Raw genomic sequence first — 20,870 nt, forward strand, 5'->3', positions numbered from 1 at the left:
AACTGAGGTTCAAACCATCAAAAAAATCCAAACTTCCTTCTGCAACAGTCAGTAGGTTTAAGTAGCACTCTATTAACATTCTGCCTTTTTTTTTTTTATCAACTGTATTGCATTTATTGGGAAAAATGTGCTTTTGATGAAGATTTGTGTTATTAGTCAGGTTTGGCTGCTGGGTGTCTAGTGAATATAAATGCTGAAAGCATAGGGCTGAGTTTATTGCACACTTTAATCTGATGTTTTAATTCTAGTTTCTCTCAGTGAACAAATACAAGTGTGTGCATTTTTAGAGATATGTGGATTTTAGTTTACTGTCCACTGATTTGGTGAGTCTATGAAAAATATTTTCAATGCATTAGAATAAAACAAATTCCCCAAAATCTGATGACTCAGGTTTTGACAATACTCAGCTGAGAAGCTGCATCATAGGCTGATAATATAGAAGAGGAGGATGTTATGCAAAACATCATATAAAAAAGAAAGCCAAATAGGTCATAGATATTATACAGTAGTTATAAACCTATTTTCTCAGCAACTCTTGCCTCATTAATTGGCAGGCTACATTTCTAAGAAATAAATCAAAACTTAATGGGCAAGCCTGTGTTGTTTTACCAAGGAAAGCAAACAACTGCCTTTGCCATTCTTCAGTTTTTTCATCTTTGGAATCAGAAAAGTTGGTAAACTTACTTTTTGTTTGGCTTCGACAATTCTTCTTTCAAGGTCTGATGGGATCATTTTCCCTCTACAGCAAGAGAGAGTTAGTTATATCAGTAACTTGAAATCAACTTTTGCTGTTACTTCTTCACTTAATAGGAAACCCAAAGAAGGAGCAAAGTGACTTTTTTGACCAAGAGTTATGCTGCATTGAAGAGCACAGAAAGACTCTGTCCATTAGTCTTTTTTACCCTGTTTATTTAGTCAATATATTTGCATCAATACAGTGATGGGAACTGAGAGAAACTATCTCGTGGCCACCCCACTAAAGACTGATGCAGCTCCCTGGAGCCTCCTGGTCCTGCCTGAAGTTACAGTCCTGGGAATAAGCCTCAGTCTCCCGGGGAGAGGCTCAGCCCAGTGTCCCAAGAATTCACCAGGTGCCAAATCCCAAATCCCAGATCAGCAGGCACAGAAAAAGCCAGAAGCGCTGCACAGCCCTGAGCAGTGCCAGCCAGCGGTGCTGTCAGCAGCCGTCTCTGTGCTCCCTTCCCAGGGATGAAGGCGTGCCAGGGTGACTTTCCCACGGCTCAGGGAATTGCATGGCTGCCCTCCCGGGAAGCAGGGTGTGCGAAGCTGCCAGTCCAGACTCGCTGAATGCTCTGTCAGGCTCCTTGCACCGACCGCATTTGCAACACTCCACATGAACCATCCACTGCAGAGTCAGTTGTGCAAGGCTTGAAGGCTGATTTAGGAAATCCTCTGAATTAACTAGGTGCAAGACAAAACGGTGCTGATACCGAATATTAAGGCTATGGTTTTCTTTGCTATAGACACAAGCAAATCTATAAAATAAGTGGCACTATGAATATCAGCAATACAAATGTGATAGATTCCCATGTTATGGAAATAAAGTCTTCACCGGCTTTGAATGTTGTACATTTAGATTGTTATAAATTTTTAAAGACTTTTTAAAGACTTTTTAAAGACTTTTTCAGATTTTTTCTTTCACTAGGCCCTCATTCCTGCTGCTATAAAAAAAACCCTTAATTAAATCTCAAAATGAAGTGGAAACTATAAACCCATTAGTTTTAGTTTCCTTTTGCATGTAAACCCTTGAACTGTTTTCATGACATTTGGAGGCATGTCCTTTTTTAAAAATTGTGAATTTATTGTAATAAGATACTATTGGTTTAGTAAGCCTCCATCCTCACACAGCTTACAGTAAGATGGTATTTATTTTAGTAGAAATGGGTTTGTACTGCTGAGTTTTTTTGCGAAATCTATCCTGCATATTCAAAACAGTAAAATACGAAAAGAATAACTAAAAATAAAAAGCTCTAAAAATTTAAAAATTAACCCAAATTTTTCTTGCAGAAGTGCAAGGAAGGTCCAAAGAGTATTCAGCTCCTTGTGAGCTCCCCCCAGACACATGTACATGATCAGAGAAAAGCAGTAGTAGTCTAACATCAAAAATGTTCCTGGGATCGTGAGAGGAATAAAGAAAATAAAACCATGTCAAAGGAGGGCAATGAGTTCCTCTTCAAAACATAATTTAGATGTTGATCTTTAATAGTTTCTGATTTAGTAAGCTTGTGCATAGAAGCATACACAGAACTGGGCAGATGTTTTCACTGCCCAAATTTTTTACCAAAGCAAGTGTTTATCCAGCCCCATGTCACATCGAGTAGATGCAGGAATTCATGGCCAGGGGAGTGCAATACCCAAGCAGGGTCAAGGTTTACCAGGTAAACAAGGCAAGCTTGGCAGGTGTGGGTCAGAATGGAAAAGAGGTACTGAGAAGCATGCTTGGTCATACTGAAAACATCAAAAATTCTCCTTCCACAGGCCCACATCTTCACAGAGGCTCTTCTCAACCAAACCAGCCCACATCCTCTGCAAACAATCTGCTCTGTCCCTGCTCTGTCTGCTGTGTCCCTGTGGTGCCTGTGAGACACACAGGAATCCTGCTGTTTAATTCAGCATGGGCAGCCCAACCTGTGTGTTCTTTACAGAAAACCATCCCACTGAATTTGCACAAGGAGAAAAAGAAGTCATGGCTTCATTGATCCACATCCATCTCTAGTGAATAGAAACAACTGGGGATTTATTTTGATATGTGTTGGTTGTTCTGACGTCATTAAATCTCTTCAAGGTGTGTTCAGTCTTTTGTTAATAAAGAGATAATAGGACCATAAGTCAATATGCAGGCACTGTGGTAAGCACTGTAAATTGTTTACTTGATGCTTGTTTTTTAATGTGGGAGCAGAATATTGTGATAGCAGCAAAGCCTTCCATTCTGTTAGAGATGTAATTATTCAATACCTTATAATAGTGAGGGACTCAAATTACATTTTCTATTGGAAAGACTCTCAATAGAACCAGTAAGTATTGTTCTATTAATTTTTTGTCCCACAGAAAGTGTTTTCCCTAAACCAAAAATTTTTATCAGAACATGCTGATTTTGTTAATATATTTTTTTTCTCAAAATGGGGTTTCACAGAGGATTGAAACCTTTTAGTTGGGTGAGGTAAGCAGTGAGTTATCTCCCACCCTTTCTCAGGGGCTGTGTGAGCTGCACATCAGCTGCCTCCTGTGCTGTTGGTTTCCAGGGACCACCATCCTCCTTAGCCTGTGCTTCCCTCAATGCTGCCACCATCCTTCTCTGCACATCCTGTCACAAACACGTCCCTGTCAAGGGCACTGAGAGAATGCAATCCTGCTGAGAAAGATGGTAGGGACATGAAGTAGTGGAATTATACTAGCAAATGCTCCTAAATATTTTATTCCTACAAAAGGCCCACTGCAGCTCATCTTAATGGATCAAAACGTGAGAGTCTGATTTTACCAAAACAAGCTTCCTCCTGGTTTCTTAGCCCAAAATGTAAAGAATTATATTAGCTTGATATCCTGTTTCACATCAGAATGAAACAGAAAAAAAATATCAGAAACCTCTGAGGAAAGGAACTTCTAAGATATTTTATGAACTCCAAAAATGGACCCATAAAGAAGCTACTAACAGAGCCAGTTCCTCAAGTGGGATAAATTAGTGTAAAGCTGATGAAGATGACAGTGCCATGACAAATTACACCAACTGCTGATCACATCCTACATACTCTCTCTGAGATGAGCACCTGATGATCCTCTCTTATGCACCACAATAAAAGGTGTATTTGACATCTTCACTTACCTTTCATCACATCTAATCAAAATCACACTATCTGTACCAATACCCAAGGCTGCAGCTCCTTTCTTCACAGAAAAGTGACTCTGAAAAAATAAATTATTATTTACTTTTTTTATTATTTATTATTTATTTTAATATAAAACACTACCCTCTTGCAAACCCTTCAGCAAGAAGTTCCACAAGGCAGTAATTATATTCATAGCCCTTTTGGAAACTGATCACTGTAATTTGAGGCTTCAAAGAAGGTCAGTACCATCAACTGGAGGAACAGCAATCACTCTAATCTGGGTTTACTCCTGGAATATTATAGACACAACTGTGGTCCATGCTGGACCTTGATGCAAACCTGCAGCTTCTATTGCTTGTACAGATTCTGCTGTGAGCTTGATTTACTGAAACAAAATAGTCTTCCCTAGAGAATTCATTTAGTTTGTGATGCCCATAGTCATGTCCTACAATGTATCTTCTGCCCAGAGAAAAAGAGAGAAATGAAAATAGGAAGCCTAATTGTGATGTAATGCCAGTGAAAGCCAGTAATAACTCCTACTAATAAACACAGCTACTGAAGTTTAAACTCAGAATAGGGCTATTATTATCACTATAGTAAGACTATTAGTTAATCTGTATATACAAATAAAATGTGTAAGCTACATACTGGAGTGTACATTGGCCTAATTTTCTCTTGCTTATAGGACTTAACTCCTGAGCCAGTGTTGGTGTATAATCCTAAATTGAATCCCAGTGATTATGATAATGCAACAGTTTTATATCAAATTATAGCCCCAAGAATCTGATTTTGTATTAACTCAAACCCAGCTGTTAACAATATTGTCTAAAGTAATTTTAACTACAGTTTATTAAACATTGAGAAAATGGAAATTCTTTAGATACTACAGTATCATTAACTTAGGATGTAACACTATAAAAAAGATCCAGAAGACAAAAACCTAACAAGGCTTTTTAAGTGTCCAGAGTGTTGAAGAAGAAAGTAAGACCTAGTTTGCAGATCACAAAGGAAGTAAGTAATCACTATGGCTTTGTCAAGGGAGTATTTGCAAGCAGCAGAGAACAGTAGGGGAAGCGACTTGCACAATGGTTAAATGTGTGGACTTCACCTAAAGGCCATGAGGGCACAGATTCACTGCATGCTAAAGGACTCTATACATAATGAACACCTTGAAAATGACAGTAATTCTAAACTAACTTAATGAAAGAGGAAGAAGAGTAGAAGAACTGAAACATGTACATCCAACTTCAGAAGTAAAAATACTATGATTAAGATTGCTATGGTTAAAAATTTCCAATACAAACTCCTTTTTTTATATGCCTGTATTCTCACGGTTTTGGCTGAAATTCTTAAGGTTTTCATTATGTCTGCTGACTTTTTCAATATCCAGAGATTTTTAAGAAGTTTAGATTGCTCTTAAGTCATGTTTCACTGATGATATATGGACAATTTAAAAATATTTCCTCAAGTAAATATTTTTAATACTAGATTTATTTTTTAAATGCAATGGGTTGGTACAGCTTTTCCCTGGTGGACATGGCTGCATGTTCAGTGTCTGAATAATGTGTATTGAGCAGCCCCTGAACACGTTGCCTAGATGTAAAATCAGTTTTTGAAGTACTAGTACAGCAAACCACCCCAGTCCCTGAAGTAAGCACACTCTGAAAAGTAAACATACACACACTGCACTGACTCTCACATGAACAGATGATAAATGAGATGCATACTCATCACTTAGATGAGACACAGGGGATTGGTGCCTGTCCCTTGCAGATAGCCAGCCAAGGTGACAGCATCAAGTAGGCTTCCTGTGCATTCAGGGGAAGAAAGGCACCTCCAGGCCAAGATTTATCCAGAGTAAGGGTGGCTGGTTTGGAGTGGGTGCTGAATGACATCAGGTGAAGAAGTTTCTATCCCTTCTCTCTGAACAAAGTCCTGTGATACCTGCTGTGAGAATGGGAAGTGTACAGCATCTGCAGCCACCAGCACTCAGACACTGCAGATGTTTGACACCCAGACATCACCCAGCCTGTTAAAGCCACTGGTCACTGGTCTGTTCACCTCGGAATCTGCTCTGGCTATTTTCTAGCTGGGAGTCACAAGGTGCTAGGAAGTATTTATACACTGAACATCACAGCTCAGCCATCACACTGACATTTTTCATGGCATGTTATTTGCTTCAAAAAACTGAAGTTTTGAACAAATGCATTTCTATGAGTTTCATCAGCTTCAGTAAATTCAGTGGACTTTTCCCCAGTACAAAGGCACTGTAGATGAAGGCTTGGATTGTGACCAATCCAAAACCCTCTGAACATCAAAGATACAAAAGTCTGTTCCCAGCCCTGTGGGTCTCCCTGAGCCCTATGAGTGCAGCTTTGTGGGAGCGGGGAGGAGAAGAGCCCATGAAATGGTTATTGGCAGGAGGAGGCTTATAAAAAATTCCCAGTTTAGGAAAGTATCTTGGAACTTTCCAAATATTGAAAACAGAGCAAAAATATTGCCAGTATAATGACAGCTCACAGATATGCTACATGAAGATAGAATTGAATGCATATACTTAAAAAAAAATTAACCTGTTTTTTATTCATGTATTACACAAACTGATGTGCACATACTGGGTGGTGTAAATATATACATGCAGGTAGAGATTTAGGAGTGAAGAGGCACAGATATATTTCACTGGGGTTTGAGTTCATGACATTACATTCATTAATTTTGCTCTTTACTCCACACTAGTTAAAAAATATTTACTGTTGCAATTTGTTTTTCTACTAAAAACCCAGAACTATTCAAAGTGCCTTAAAAATAAAAGACAGATTTAAATGGTCTACTATGAGGAAGGAAATTAAGCCCATGTGCTCAAAGGCATCTATTGGAATATGGCCAAGTGCAGCTGCCTTGCTAAGAAGTCTCATGGCACTGCTAAAAGAGCACTGGGGGAAAAAAATGAATGTAGTGCTGATAGCTCAGTTGCCTGAAGGCTTTTAGAGACTGAAGGGAATTCAGTGGTCAGGAACCAAAACTGGTTTACGGATAAATTGGGAAGAAATACAGAAGTCTGTGCACAGAAGGGCAAATGCAATTACAAATTCTAAACAAACTGAATATTAAATGGCTCAGTCTGTGGATACAGTCACAGATATAAGAATTTCCAGTACAAACAGATATATGACTGCTGTTATGTTTTCATCTTTTAGGGCAAGACCACAGGAATTACTCCAAGGACTTGACAGGTTCTGAAAGACCAAGGATGAAAATAAAATAGAAAAAATGTATTTGCAGAACCAAAGAAAACTTTCACAATAAGTATTAAACTTTGGTTTAATATTCCTGTGATGTTGGTGAAAGTTTGGTTGCCTGTGTAATATATGGTAAACACAGAAAACTATAAAGGTCAAAGAGATGAAAAGGTTTGCAGAAATAAACCTGATCAGACAGAACTATTCAGAGATGATTTAACTGGGCTAACAAGGAAGGACATGAAATGTGACCCCTCTGCAAATACCAGGGCTATAGATTTTCAGACACACCAAGAAGGGAGCCTGAACACCACCTTTCACAAGACAGATGTGTAAGAGTTACACGGATCTGAAGCCTCATGGAGGGAGAACCAGGGGACAAAGGGAGGGCACGTGCAGGCTGCCTGATGCCAGCCCTGAAGGAAAAGAGGAAAAGCCAGTCTTGGGGGTGCTGGAAGGTCTGGAGTTTCAGCACTGTCCTGGGCTTGCAGACAGAGGAGGACACAAGGTGCGAGTGGGCTGTCACTTCAGCTTCCTCCCTCCCTCTCTTCACACACTGCACAGGGTGCATGGAAACTGCAAATACATCCCCAGTAGAGAGGAACCTAATTTCTATATAGAAAGAAATGTGGTGAAATTCAGTGGTGAAGGAGAAGGTATTAGTGATATAGATATTAGTGATATAGGTATATAGATATTAGTGACTAAGAGCATACTGACAGTTAGAAAAAAAAAAAAAAGGTGATTCTGAGCCAGGGGAATTTTCCTTTTATCTAAAATTTCAAATGCTGTTAGGTACAGGTTTGCTCCCCAGATAGCCATTTTTACATGGTTAGCTTTGTAAGGTAGAGACAGTGTAAATGTATTACATGTGCAATAATGAATAAGCCCCCTGAAAAATGGAAGAATAATTAAAAATGCTATGATGCTGAAAAGTGCAGCATTGCTGTCTGAAGTGCTTCAATATACAGATGCTTCTATTTTTGTAGCTTGCTAAATTACTTGCTCATCATCTGGCATGGTTGAAGCTGTCACAAACAACCATCCTAATGCCATGAGCCCCACAGGGCATAGCTGTGTTTTCAGATTGCTGCTTCTCCTTGCTTAAATAAATCCAGAGTGGCATGAGCTTTGTGGAGGTGGCTTATCAGTAACCAGTTTCCAAATGCTGAGCAAGCTAGGACAGATCTCCTGCAGCTGAAGCTCCCCAGGGTCTGTCACTGGCAGCCTAGTGCCCAGGAGATCTGGACCCCCAGCCTCAGCTTATCACCTATTCACCAGCAAAGAAGGAGAACACACTTTCCTATTCACTTCTCTTGGGCTTTAAGCACTGTGCAATCTCTGGATGTGTAGGTTGGACTATTTCTCTCTTAATAAGCTAAAAATGTGTTTCTAGTTCAGGCTTGCTGTTTGGGGTCCCACAAAGGTGGGGGAAAAAAGGTACCTCCATACCTCCCTGATCTCCTAAGGCTTTGGCACCTGCTTTAGACTTAGGATGAGTTGTCTTCTGCAGATCTTGCTCTTTTTTACTGGCCACAAAAAGTGTATAGACTAACTCAGATTAAATGTTTACACTTCAGGGGATTAACATTAAGCGACATGAATCCTATCTTTATCATCTGATTTCAAGCTACAGCTTCTCCCTCAATTACCTCCAAAAACAGCACACTGTCCCATCCAAGTTTATAATACACTGCAATGAGAGATATATTTCCTATGGTTTCATTTACATACTGTTATTCAATTTTTAAAGTTACTTGTTAGTGTCAGGTGAGAAGTGAGGATATTAATGTTTCTAAACATACCAGTATGCACATCCTTGGCATTTTTCAAACACACAACTTCATGCTGCTTTTCTAATCAGAAAGACTCATTTGGTTATTTCTAGTGCAGATTTGCAGCACTGTATATAATAAGAAATGTTGCTCTGAGTTCAAGAGGATACTGTGGCACTGTAAAAGCCACAAGGTATTCTGGTCCATACCAGATGAAGGATTAGACCCAAATGATGATTTTCTCCTTTAGGACTAACTGCACTAGAGCACTACTTTTATAGAAAATGCTTTTACTCTGATTTGAATGGTGCTACCTGAATTAAGTTGTTCCTCAAATAATTTTCAGTTTCCCCCTGGCTTCAAATACCATAAAAATAAATTTCTAGTTATTATGCAGTAAGTAGTGCAAAGAAAAGAATGTGTGAATCCATCAGTTTGATTTTAAGTTTCCTTAGGTGGAAACAAATCTAATTTCTACTCATTCTGTATGCTCAGAGTCTAATTTACAGCTTTCTAGTCTATGCTACAAAATAGAAAACAGGACTTTCAGGCTCCTCAAACCTCCCTCTGGAAGCAGCACCTCACACAACACCCCTTGGACTGCTTCTGGCAGGTGGCAAATCTGCAAAGGGTCTCCTAAGTTGCAGGGACAGAGGGCAAAACTACGTATCATGGAAGTGGTGGTTTAGGGATCAGATTTTCCTTCATTCCACACAGAAACCAACCCAAAACCTTCCATAGCCTGTGTGAAATGGTCTATCAAGCTACAGACACAGAAGTCACTTTTTAATTTCCTCCTGCATCAGCATCAAGAAGCTTCACAGTAGGCTTCTGGAACTGTTAAGATAAAAACTTCACAAAACCACTCTTCTCCCACAGATACTGGAATTGTTTGACCAGCCTTTTTTTCATTTTCTGAACTGTGGATTAAGCCCACACAGTCCCTAATTAATCAAGTCCACAGAAATTCTGCAAGCCTCTTTAAGCTATTTTCCTACCAGCAATGAAAAGGTCCAAAGGCTGTTTTGTGACTTGAACCCACCTAGTTCTCTCCAGGTAAACTTCCCCTTTGAACACTTTTCCTCCTCAGGGCAGCATGACTGTGTCCTTTTGCCTCCTAGGTGCAATCCCTGCTCCGTACAATTTCCAGCCACTACTGGACACTCTTTAAGACAGTGCTGGCTGGGCAGGTCAAAATCACAACAGGGAATCAGTAAAAATTTAACAGGTCTTGCCTTGGGGCCAAATGGAACAACTAAAATGTTCTGAGAAGGCAGTTATCTCTTTCAGCAGTTTTCTCCATGCTGAAAAAGGGATGGACTCCTCTGAACAGCTACAGCAGCCTAAAGCTGATATGCTGGAACACAGGAGGAGGCCTTCACTTTGGATTTTTCATTGTGTTTGAAATGATAGACTGAAATAGGTTTTCACAACTGGCATCCATCACTTTTTCCCCTCTGAGTCAAGGTCTCTTGCATCATGTGCAGTCCAGAACAGCTGCCCTGAAGGACATCACTGATCATGAGCAGTGCAAATGAAAGAAGACTGATGATGCCCTGATGAATACAGAGGACTGAATGAAATCCTGAGTGCCAAGTGCATCTCAGGAAATTAAACGTGAGGAAGACCTACCCAAGCAGTTGCAGAGTACTTCACCATCACTGGTGAAATAGAAACAAACAGCAGCAGAGTGCTAAGTTGTGAGATGGGGGAAATTTGCTGGCTGGGAACGTGCACAGTTGGAATAATCACATAGCCTATTTTAGGCACCAAATGTAGGTTGTGTATATGAGGAGGCTCTTTATGGTCAGTGCACAAAAGTAGGTGAAGCCCTCCCAAAGGTGATTTAGAACATTTAAATTCAGGAATATTTAGGCTCCTAATTTGGATGCTCTGAGTTTCTCTCCAGAGGTGCTTCTCTTCACTGGTTGTGCAGAGAGTGAAGCTCCTAATTTTGGAACACGATGCACTCCTAAATTAGGGAGGTAATTACTTAAAAGCTGTGAATTACTCCTCCCTTCCCTTCTCCCCCACTGGCAGCTGAACCTATAATGGCATCAGACTGAGCCATATTCTGATTACAGTAGTAGTGGTGGCAACTGTGACACAACTTCATTCATTTATAGTACAGGAAGCTCTAGACTGGTAGTAATGAAAATAGAGTCTCATCTGGAATGCTGAAATTTTTCATTGAGAATTGCTGATATTAAAATCTTTGCATCTGACTGAAAATTTGAAAACCAAAATCTACGAGTTTCTAAACACATACAGTAACTTTAAGCTTTGTTTACTATCACACCATGGATGCAGAGCATGGGAAAATGACACTATGGATCTGCTGCTCCAGCTAGATCCCTACACATCTATGGGGCCTGATTCCTACAAATCTATGGGGCCTGAATTCTCAAAGAGCTGGCTGAAGTCATCACAAAGCCTTTTCTCACTGACTTTGAGTGGTCTTGGGAATCTGGAGAGGTCCCAGCTGACTGGAAGCTGGAGGACATCATCCCAACTTCCAAGAAGGGCAAGAAGAAGGACCCCAGAAACTACACACCTGTTAGTTTCCATTCAGTAGCTGGCAAATTCACAGAAAAGGTTATTCTGGGAAGTACTGAAGCACAACACCTGGAGGACAATGCAGTCATTGGTCAGAGCCAGCACAGGTTCATGAAGGAAAGTCCTGCTTGTCAAACCTGATTTCCTTCTCTATAACCCACTGATCTAGGAAAGCCAGCAGATTTAAGCATTTTGGACTTCAGCAAAGCTTTTGATACTGTCTCTCACAGTGTCCTTCTGGAGAAAGCATCCAGCTCACAGCTGGACAGCCCTGTTACACAATGGGTGACCAACTGGATCATGGGCACAAAGGGTTACAGTGAATGGGGTGACCCCAGACTGGTGATCTGCCACTGCTGGGGTTCCACAGGACTCCATCCTCAGCCCTGTGCTCTTTAACACCTTCATTAATGACTTGGACACAGGACTTACCTGGATGCTGGGTATGTTTGCTGATGACATTAAACTGGGGAGAGCTATTGACTCCCTCACGGGCAGAGAGAGCCTGCAAAGAGACCTTGATAAATTAAGGGGACTGGGCAATCACCAACCATATGAAGTTCAACAAGGGCAAGTGCCAGATTCTGCACCTGGGATGGGGCAGCCCTGGTGGTGTGTAGAGGCTGGAGAGCTGTGCCACTGAAAGGGACCTGGGGGTCCTGGTCCATGGCAAGCTGAACCTGAGCCAGCAGTGCCCTGGCAGCCAGGAGGGCCAGCCCTGTCCTGGGGGGCATCAGGCACAGCATGGCCAGCAGGGTAAGGGAGGGATTGTCCTGCTCTGCTCTGCACTGGAACTGCCTCCTCTTGGGTATCACGTGCAATTCTGGGTGCCACAATACAAGAAGACATTAAGCTGCTACAGGGTGTCCAAGGAGAGCCTCCAAGGATGGTGAACGGTCTGGAGGGGAATCCATATGAGGAGTGGCTGAGGACACTTGGTCTGCTCAGCCTGGAGGAGAGAATGAAGGGAGACCTCAGTGTGGCCTTCAACAGCCTCATCAGGGGAGGCAGAGGAGCAAGGACTGATCTCCTCACTCTCGTGATCAGTGACAGGACACGAGGGAAGGCACAAAGCTGAGTTAAGGGAGGCTTAAGTTTAATATCTAGAGAAAGTCCTTCACCCAAAAAGTGGTTGAGCACTATAATAGTTCTCCAGTGAGGTGGTCACCAGCACCAAGCCTAACAGAGTTCAAGAAGCTTTTGGACAATGCACTCAGGCACATGGTGCAGTTTCTGGGGTGTCCTCCACAGGGCCAGGACCTGGACTTGATGATCCTGATGGATCCCTACCAACTCAGGGTGTTTTATGATTCTACAATTTGCTTGTTCCATGGCCATTGTCTTTCAAGAGCATCCAACTGTGGCAGAGAGAAACCTCAGTCAGGCCAAGGAGTCTTAAAGTAGGTAGATCATCAGCATGATGTGATAAATGAGACAAATGTCATTTGCATATCTTAAGTGTGTGTTCAGGTCCTGCATGACACTTCCTATTTTAAAAGGGATTGTACTTCTAGGCCTCTGAATTTTCAGTAGCAGCTTCTGCTGTTTTGAGGGTTAAACCATGATCCCTTAGCCTTTGGGCAAGGGTTAAAGGGTCCTGTCTTCACATAGTGCAGCTTCTTATCTTCTCTAGAAGATGAGAATATACTTTTTGTAAAGCTTGATTGAGGAATGCACAAAACGGCAATTTGAAGATACTTTTAAAATGTAATGGACTTCAGATGCTGCCCTATGAATTCTCTAGTATATTTGATTTTTGAATGTTTAATTTGCTAAGGGAACTGCTTCTTCCCTGGCATGAAAACACAATTATTAAAGCTCATTTCATTATTTTGAGACTGTTAACACAATTTAGGTCATTGTTTAACATTCCATTGCTGTGAAAACAATGAAATACTCTAATGATTAATAGGATTTGTTACTTTAAATAATGATGTTGAACCTCATTTGCACAACTTAGGTTTGTTATTTCCATGTGGCTAATGTATCTCTAGCTGTACATCCAGCTTTGGAAAGCTGCAACTCATGTATAGACTGTCCTCTTTAACTGCTATGGGGACAATAATTCTGCAACGTGAAGCCCACAGCTGTGTATCACATCCTATCCCATCCTACTGCTATGAAAGGCATCCTCTGAGAGATTTCCTCCTGCACTTTTGTGATAACTTTTAGGGTATTTTGTACTTCACACTTGGGTAGAATGGAAGCACATTTGATAGTAAGTCCAGAGACAGCAGGAGGACTTTGTTACCTAACATGGACAGTATTCTGCTGAGCCTTGGCCATTGAGTCCTTTCTGGCTGAGCCCACACAGCTGGAGAGAAATTTAGAAGTGGATAACGAAGCCTGAAAACAGCTCACAGCCCCTCCTGGGTATAAACCTTCCTCTTTCCTTTCCTCCTGCACCCACATTCTCCACTCTAAGCTGCAAGGAGTTCCAAAAGGTTGTAAAGCCAGAAACAACCCTCCCAACAGAGACTTCCACATGCCTGCACAAAGAGCAAAGAATTCTCTCACAAGGACTACTCCTGTTTCTCTTGTGCCCACCTCCCTCGCCCCTGGCAGGTCCCAGCAGTGCCTGTGATGAACCCCCATGTGCTGAAGCTTTTGCTCACAGGCAGAAACTCACAGTGAAGCCCAGCAAATACTGCAGCTGCTCTGCTGCACACACACACAGCATTGACATAGGACTGTCTTCATGTATGTTATCACCTTCTCATTAAATAACAGCAGGAGTGGTTTCAGATGGAAAGATTTTGACTCAAAAGGATTTTCTGTGGCCCCAGAACAGATGACGATCCTGGCAGAAAGTGCTGAAGCCCAATGACGAGCTCTCCTCTTTTGATGAGGTCCTTACCACTCACATCAACACTTATATGGACACGTGTGAGAGCAAAGAAATAGCACAGGAGCACTGTAGAGACTCCTCTGCCAGGATTTCAGCCACAGGGGAGTGCAGAGATCATCCCTCTATAGATAAAAAATTCAGCCCTTCCCATGTTTTTATTCCCAGTGGAGGAGTAACAGAAATGAAGACAGTTGTCAACAAATTCCTGTTCAGATGTTTTCTTCATCATAAAGTCATACAAGCAGATGTAACAGATAGCAAAAAACAGAAACACATACATGTTCCGATGTGAAGGCAACCAGTCTGGGAATAGCTGCCATTCCTTTTTCTTTAACTTCTGGGAACATCTTGAAACGTGCAATCAACATAGCATACATGTTAGATATGGCACCACCTGGAGTCCACAGTAATATACTGTTACTTTTTCTATTCATTATAATATCATTTCAGAACAAACAAGTCTTGCTACAGTTTTTCTATATAAATGTCTCTGCCTTGTGGCAGAAACACAGATTCTTCTTCCTGATGCTCCTCACAGCTGGGCTGTGTAACAACAGGATCTACTACACACAAAAAAACACTTATGCAAAATAGTACCACTGCAAAAAAAGACTGGTGCTTCCTTTCACCCTCATTCTAACTACCATCCCTCCTTCAGTCCCCAATCTTAGCTTTCCATCAACACATAATCCCCACTCTATTCCATCTCCTAAGCAGGTGCCCACACAAGGGGCATCCTAAGGGATTTCCAAGTGCGACCTAATCTGCGCTCTCCCTTCCTAAATCAGGGTGGTGTTTCATGCCCCAGCTTTGAGCAAACCCAACCATTGAGACCCAACAGCTGCTATCTTCTGGATAAGTGGAGTGGGAAGAGAGAAGAGAAAGGAAAAAAAGGTCATTCTAACAAATATTTTTCATTTTAATTGTCCTCTTATGGGAACGAGGGGAAAAGATTAAATGTCCCTAACACTAGCCTTAAAATCACTGGCATACATTCACTTAAAACAGCCATTTCAAGTTGGGTATTTAACCCACTTACAGACAGGTATCAGATCTACAGCTCTGCAGTGGTCTGTTTCTCCTTTTTGAGATTTTTTACCAAGTCTCTGAGTCTACAGTGGAGCAATGTTTGGCTTAACATTAATGCTGCATGAGCACTATGGGAATATAATGCAGTACTTGAGGCAGATGCTGAGAATTTTTAAATTTGTATGCACACAAACACACACACAGACAGACATGTATGCATGAAATCCATCAGGTTTATCCTATGTGTGTATATATATACACACACACAGAGATTAATTGTATATCCATGTTTATGCACATGTATTTATATAAAGAAAAAGTTTTAAATGAACAGGTTGAAATGCCGGTGAGGTAGAGTTCAACTATTGCAACCTTCATCCATCTAAAAATGGAGTGAAGAGCACAAGATGTGCACCTCCAAAGGATGGTTCAGCTCATCCTATGGCAGCTGTTTGTGGTGGGTGGAACTTGCCCTGCAGACACATCCCCACTCTCCCTGGAAAACAGAGGAGTTGCTGTAACCAGCCCAGGGTAACACCCAATGCCTGGACAGCCAAAGTGAGATAAGATAAAATCCATCCTTTGAGATGAAGGAAGCACTGTTGGTTATCTGTGCTGGCAAATTAACATTGTTTTGATTTTTGTAAGATTTGTTTTAATCTCACTAGAGATAACTACTCTTCCACAGCCCACACAACTGTGCCCTTCATTTCTAATCAGTATCCTGGCTCTGCTCTTGCAGTGAGGCTGCCCTGCTGTGGGGCTTTCCCTGACCTCACTGGCCCTCCTGTGAATCCAAGGGAAAAGGCCACACAAGAATGGCATTGCTGGCTTATAGGTCAGTATAGACTGGCATTTTTTCTTCCCCTTTCAACTATCTTGAGAGACATGAATGTATTTCAACACCTTTCTTCGAAATGACAAAATAAGAAATGGAGAGATTAAGAGGAAATGCTCAGGTACCTGTCCCTAAAAAATGCAGATGTCATGTAAGAGCTGCTATTGATGATTTTGGTGACTGAACTAAGCTGAAGCAATTTGGCCTATCTGGTCCAAAGTCATTGGCTCAGTGTCAAAAGAATCAAGACTGAAATGTTTAGTTTCTTCAATACCAGGGTTTCTTACTAGTATTTATTACTCAGTAATTCAACCTTAGTTTACTCATAAGCCTGCATTCTACTTTTAATTTCATAGTTGTATTCACATCCACAGCTAATTGCAGCTAACAAAACACACCTACAGAATTTGGAGAAAACAATCAGGCTTTTATGCTTTACATGTATTGATACTGTATATTTCATCCCAGAGAATGCTGAGAGAAAGAACTTTTCTTTGCAACAGTAAGGTGTTCAGCTAAAGCCATGAAGTGAGAAGACAGCACAGAAATTATTTTGATTATTGCCTAAAAAAGCAGAACCTGCACACTGAGTATTGCTGCCTTAACAGAGAAAATTATAAAGATGCGCTTTGAACAAACCAGAAATTGCAGAGAAACAAAGAAAGAAGGAGAGGGGCAGCCCTGCAAATGCCAGCACAGGTACCTGCCTGCCAGAGAGCCTTCCCCACCCAGGTTTCAGCTCGACAAAGTGAACTCTGGCACACCAGCAGCACCCTGGGCCCGCGCCAGGCAGCTCCTCCTGAGGCACACACCTCTCCTGACTCACACCATCTCTGTCTGAGTTTGCCAGACTCGGGCAGATCTGGCACAGCCACTGAGCCTTTCCCCAGCCCGCTGCCATGGGCGGGCAGCACTGCCATTGCTCTGCCCTCACCCTGCAGGGCCCTGACCAGCCCCTGGGAACGTGGGGAACCAAGGGCAGCTGTACCCAGTCAGGTCAGGGCTGGTAACCAACCACCACTCCGTTTCCAAACACTTTCACTTTGGTCCTGGGCCTGTGAGACACACTTAGATGTCAGGTGCGATGTGGGCCAAGGTTTTCAGGGGGATCTCTAAGCACCACAGTAAAAGCTGTCAGAGCTTTTGCTCTCAGGCTTTTTAACCAAGAACTTGTGAAAAAGCAATGTCAGCTCTTCTCATCTATTTCTCTACACCTGTGGAAAGGGCCAGAATAAAACTCCCACACTACTTCCCACATATGCATTCAGATGTGAGAAGCTGAAGATGAGCCTTGCCTGACCTCCATGACCTCAGAGAGCCAAATGTCCTGGGCTGCTATCAGTGAGGCCTTTCCTCTACTCAAGAGTGCACTCTTTCTCTCTCCATTAGGTCAAATAACTTCCCTTCCAGAAAGGCTCCTTCTTCAACAGCTAACAGTCTGTTCTCTTTTGACAAGCCAATATATTACACCCAATGTAAATTCTTTCATTATTTTGCACTTTGGTAAGATAGACAAGCCAAAATTTTTGAGCAATGAAATTACAGAGTCAGAGAAGAGGTGACAAAGAGTATAAATCAAAAGACTAAGTGGAATGATTAAAAAATAAAAAAAAAATCTTAATGTTTGTCAGTGATTTTTCTACACTAACTTTTTTGCCTTACTGACTTGCCCTGAAGAAACCAGGTTTCTAAGCCTTTAAGCACTCAGATTAACTAAGCACCCAAGGACCCCACTGAGAAAAACGGGTCAGCTTCACATGGAAAGCTAACAGCATGCTCTAATGCTGGCAGGGTCTTCCTGACTCCACTGAAATTGCTGGGAGGTATGCTACGTCTTTCCCTGTTTGCTCCAATTTCCCCTGTGGTGCTGGAGAGCTTTGTTGTGTTTCTCCCCTCTGTTATTAATACAACAGTCTTTTTATTTCATGGGATCCTTAAAAAGGGGGGCCAAAGCAAAACTGCAAGGCAAATGTCTCTTCTCATTATGTTTCCCATGTGCCATTACAGCTGCTCATCATGCAGTGCAATTTGCTCAAACAGACCCTCATAATCACATCCCTGAAATTCATAAACATGCAATACTTTATCTCAAAGAGGCCACTGGTGTTTACTAGCAAGTGTCCTCTCAAACATGCATATTTAATTATATTTACTCTTTAGCTGCAGGGGATGTCATATACCACAGTCTGAAAAATAGAGAAAGCTTGAAATGTTATGTACCAGGTGAAAATATCCCATCGCCACAGCCCCCTGGCCAGCCAACCATCTCTCTCATTTTCCTTAGTGTGACATATTCCAAAAGTACAAACACTGGAGCAATTTCATAGGTGAACCTGAAATGTAGTAATGTCCATATTTAATGCTTTAATCTACAATCTTTTTCCAATATTACATTACATTATAGCCACAATATACTCTATCTTATACTGGGTAGAGTTCTGTTTCACAATACTTTCCACAGTCTTCTTTCTGATTTGACATCAAATGTCTAGAAGGAGAAATGCAGGGAGCCCTTAACAATCCATTTCCACCCACTTCAGTGAATAAAATCTTGCCCACCTCTTCCAGGCTCAAGGCTTTGCCCTTTATCCAAGGGATGCTGGGCAGAGCCCCTTTGCCTTGCACAAACCCGTGTGCGTGTCTGGAGGCACATGTCAGCAGTCCTATTCATAATGGACAGACAGTGCATGAAGCTAAGCAAGTACACAAAAATGCTTCCTAATCCCAAAGTGAAAAAATCCCCACACTTTAAAATTCCACATCTCTTTCTTACAGAAAACAATGGTTTCTGCTCCGGGTATGGATTGTACATAACCCCTCTACATGAATGCAACTGCTCACTCAGTACCCCTTTCATTTTACATATTTATGCATGCAAAATGCCAATCTGTATATATTTTTTGTGTGCTTTTGGGAGGCAGCACAACCAACATCCTATCACGATGATGAAATTTTATGAATGACAGCCTACAAGACAACATTGAAAGCCTTTCTATAAATAACTGTTGCAACCATTTAAAAAACAGATTATTTTTCCCCCAGCAATTTAAACATAAAATTATTCTTTCACTCACGTACAGGAATTAGTATTTTAGATCATAATAATGAAATTAAATATCTATATATTAAATTTAAAAAATCTTCTACTTACATATTAGTATTTGCTGCTGATGTCAGCCAGTCTGCTGCCAATCCAACCATGTCCAACCCAGTTGAAAGTTGATTAAAATATCTAGGGTGCCCTGCATAAGATAGAAAATGTTATCAAAAGGCTGATGACTCTGAATGAAACTATTCAGTGCTGAAAAGTATATTTACCTCCATATTTCTATAGAGAAGGAAGTGCTTTCAAGGTATGAAACAAAGCAAATGGCAGTAAATACATTTCTTGAAAAAGGCAGGATAATTTCTCTTCTTTCTCATTCCAAAGTCAGTAATTATACTCAACACAGAATAATGAATTCCAACATTCCCTATTATCCTTTCAATATGCCTTGAAAATTAGCACATTGCTGCCTCACAAAAATAGCTGTTTGCTCCCGTTAGTGTGTCACATGTTGTCACTGGATATGGTTTTGCCTGACTAGGTTTGAAAGGCACACATGAGACACCATCTGAAAAGCTTGCCAGGACATATAACATCAGTGATGAATGGCTAATGATTGTAATAGACAGGGCGAAATGAGAAAATGGAGTATTTTGGTGACTGCTTTGCACATGACTCAATGGCTGATGATTGTACGAAGATGGCAGGGAAGGTGGTGGTCCTTGTCATTTCTTCACTGTCACAGTACAATTACAAATAGCCTGGCTACTTGCAACTGTGATTTTAATTCAATGCCTTAAAAACAAGCTCTGCTGCCCCGGCAGAATGATGCACAGGACTATATTCAGTGAGTTGATAGTCTCTTGCTTAATCTAATATGTTCCTGTTTTTTTTTTTCTAAAATCATCCTAGAGATTTTCCTTAAAAACGTGCCTAGAGCCGTTAAACACAGGAAGCATTAAAATTCCATTTTTACTAGTTACTTCCCGCAAGCCCTTGATAAGTGGCATAATTACTGGTACAAATTATGGATAGTCCACAATTACTTAAATGCCATCCAACTCAAAGGACGTAAGCCTCTGCTTGGAAAACACCTGTCCTGACCCTTAGACGATGTACTGTTATTGCCATCAGAGAAAACAAAAGATAGAGCAAGATGATTGAGGAAATGCAGACCCAGCACTGAGAGAAAACTTATCTTCAGCCTCCTGTGGCCTCTTATCAGGCATGGACACATGGCTGGCAGAGCAGCACGGGGAATTGCTCCCCAGCTCCCACCCTGCAGCACACAAAGGCAGAGCAATCAAGCTGAGCAGGCAGATCAGAGCTGAGGATTTGGGGCAGGGGACACACACGCAAATTCCACTTGCCTGTGCTCTTAACCCGAGACCAGCCCTGTGCTGTTGCCTGATTGCGTTTTGCACGGAGCTCCCCCTCTCACTGACAGACCTGCCACCTCTCCCTGGTCTGTGCTGCCAAAACCAGGCAGCCAAAGCCCCTGAGCACGGAGGAATGATGCTCAGATCCAGCAGAATGAACTGGATCTTGCTCTTGAGTGGGGTTCGTGGACCTAAGACACACACACACCCCATCACCACTACCATCCACCCTGCTCCAGGGTCTGCACCTCCCCTGACAGAGGGATTTTGAAGATTTCCATATTTATAGCTTAGGTTCCATTTCACAGCTGGATG

At 41.6% G+C, this 20,870-nt stretch overlaps 1 protein-coding gene across 1 annotated transcript in view; it reads right to left on the bottom strand.

The window, feature by feature from the left end:
* GAD2 (glutamate decarboxylase 2) overlaps positions 1 to 20,870 on the bottom strand; it is a 38,637-nt gene that overhangs the window by 12,356 nt on the left and 5,411 nt on the right. Inside the window, exons 5-9 of the mRNA XM_005480335.4 lie at positions 19,282 to 19,372; positions 18,351 to 18,463; positions 14,542 to 14,657; positions 3,842 to 3,921; positions 685 to 739 (exon numbers count right to left, since the gene is read on the bottom strand). Of these exons, the coding sequence (XP_005480392.2) occupies positions 685 to 739; positions 3,842 to 3,921; positions 14,542 to 14,657; positions 18,351 to 18,463; positions 19,282 to 19,372 (455 nt within the window). The remainder of the gene's footprint in view (positions 1 to 684; positions 740 to 3,841; positions 3,922 to 14,541; positions 14,658 to 18,350; positions 18,464 to 19,281; positions 19,373 to 20,870) is intronic.

Source organism: Zonotrichia albicollis, chromosome 1 (genome assembly GCF_047830755.1).
Source record: "Zonotrichia albicollis isolate bZonAlb1 chromosome 1, bZonAlb1.hap1, whole genome shotgun sequence".
NCBI classification, from domain to species: domain Eukaryota; kingdom Metazoa; phylum Chordata; class Aves; order Passeriformes; family Passerellidae; genus Zonotrichia; species Zonotrichia albicollis.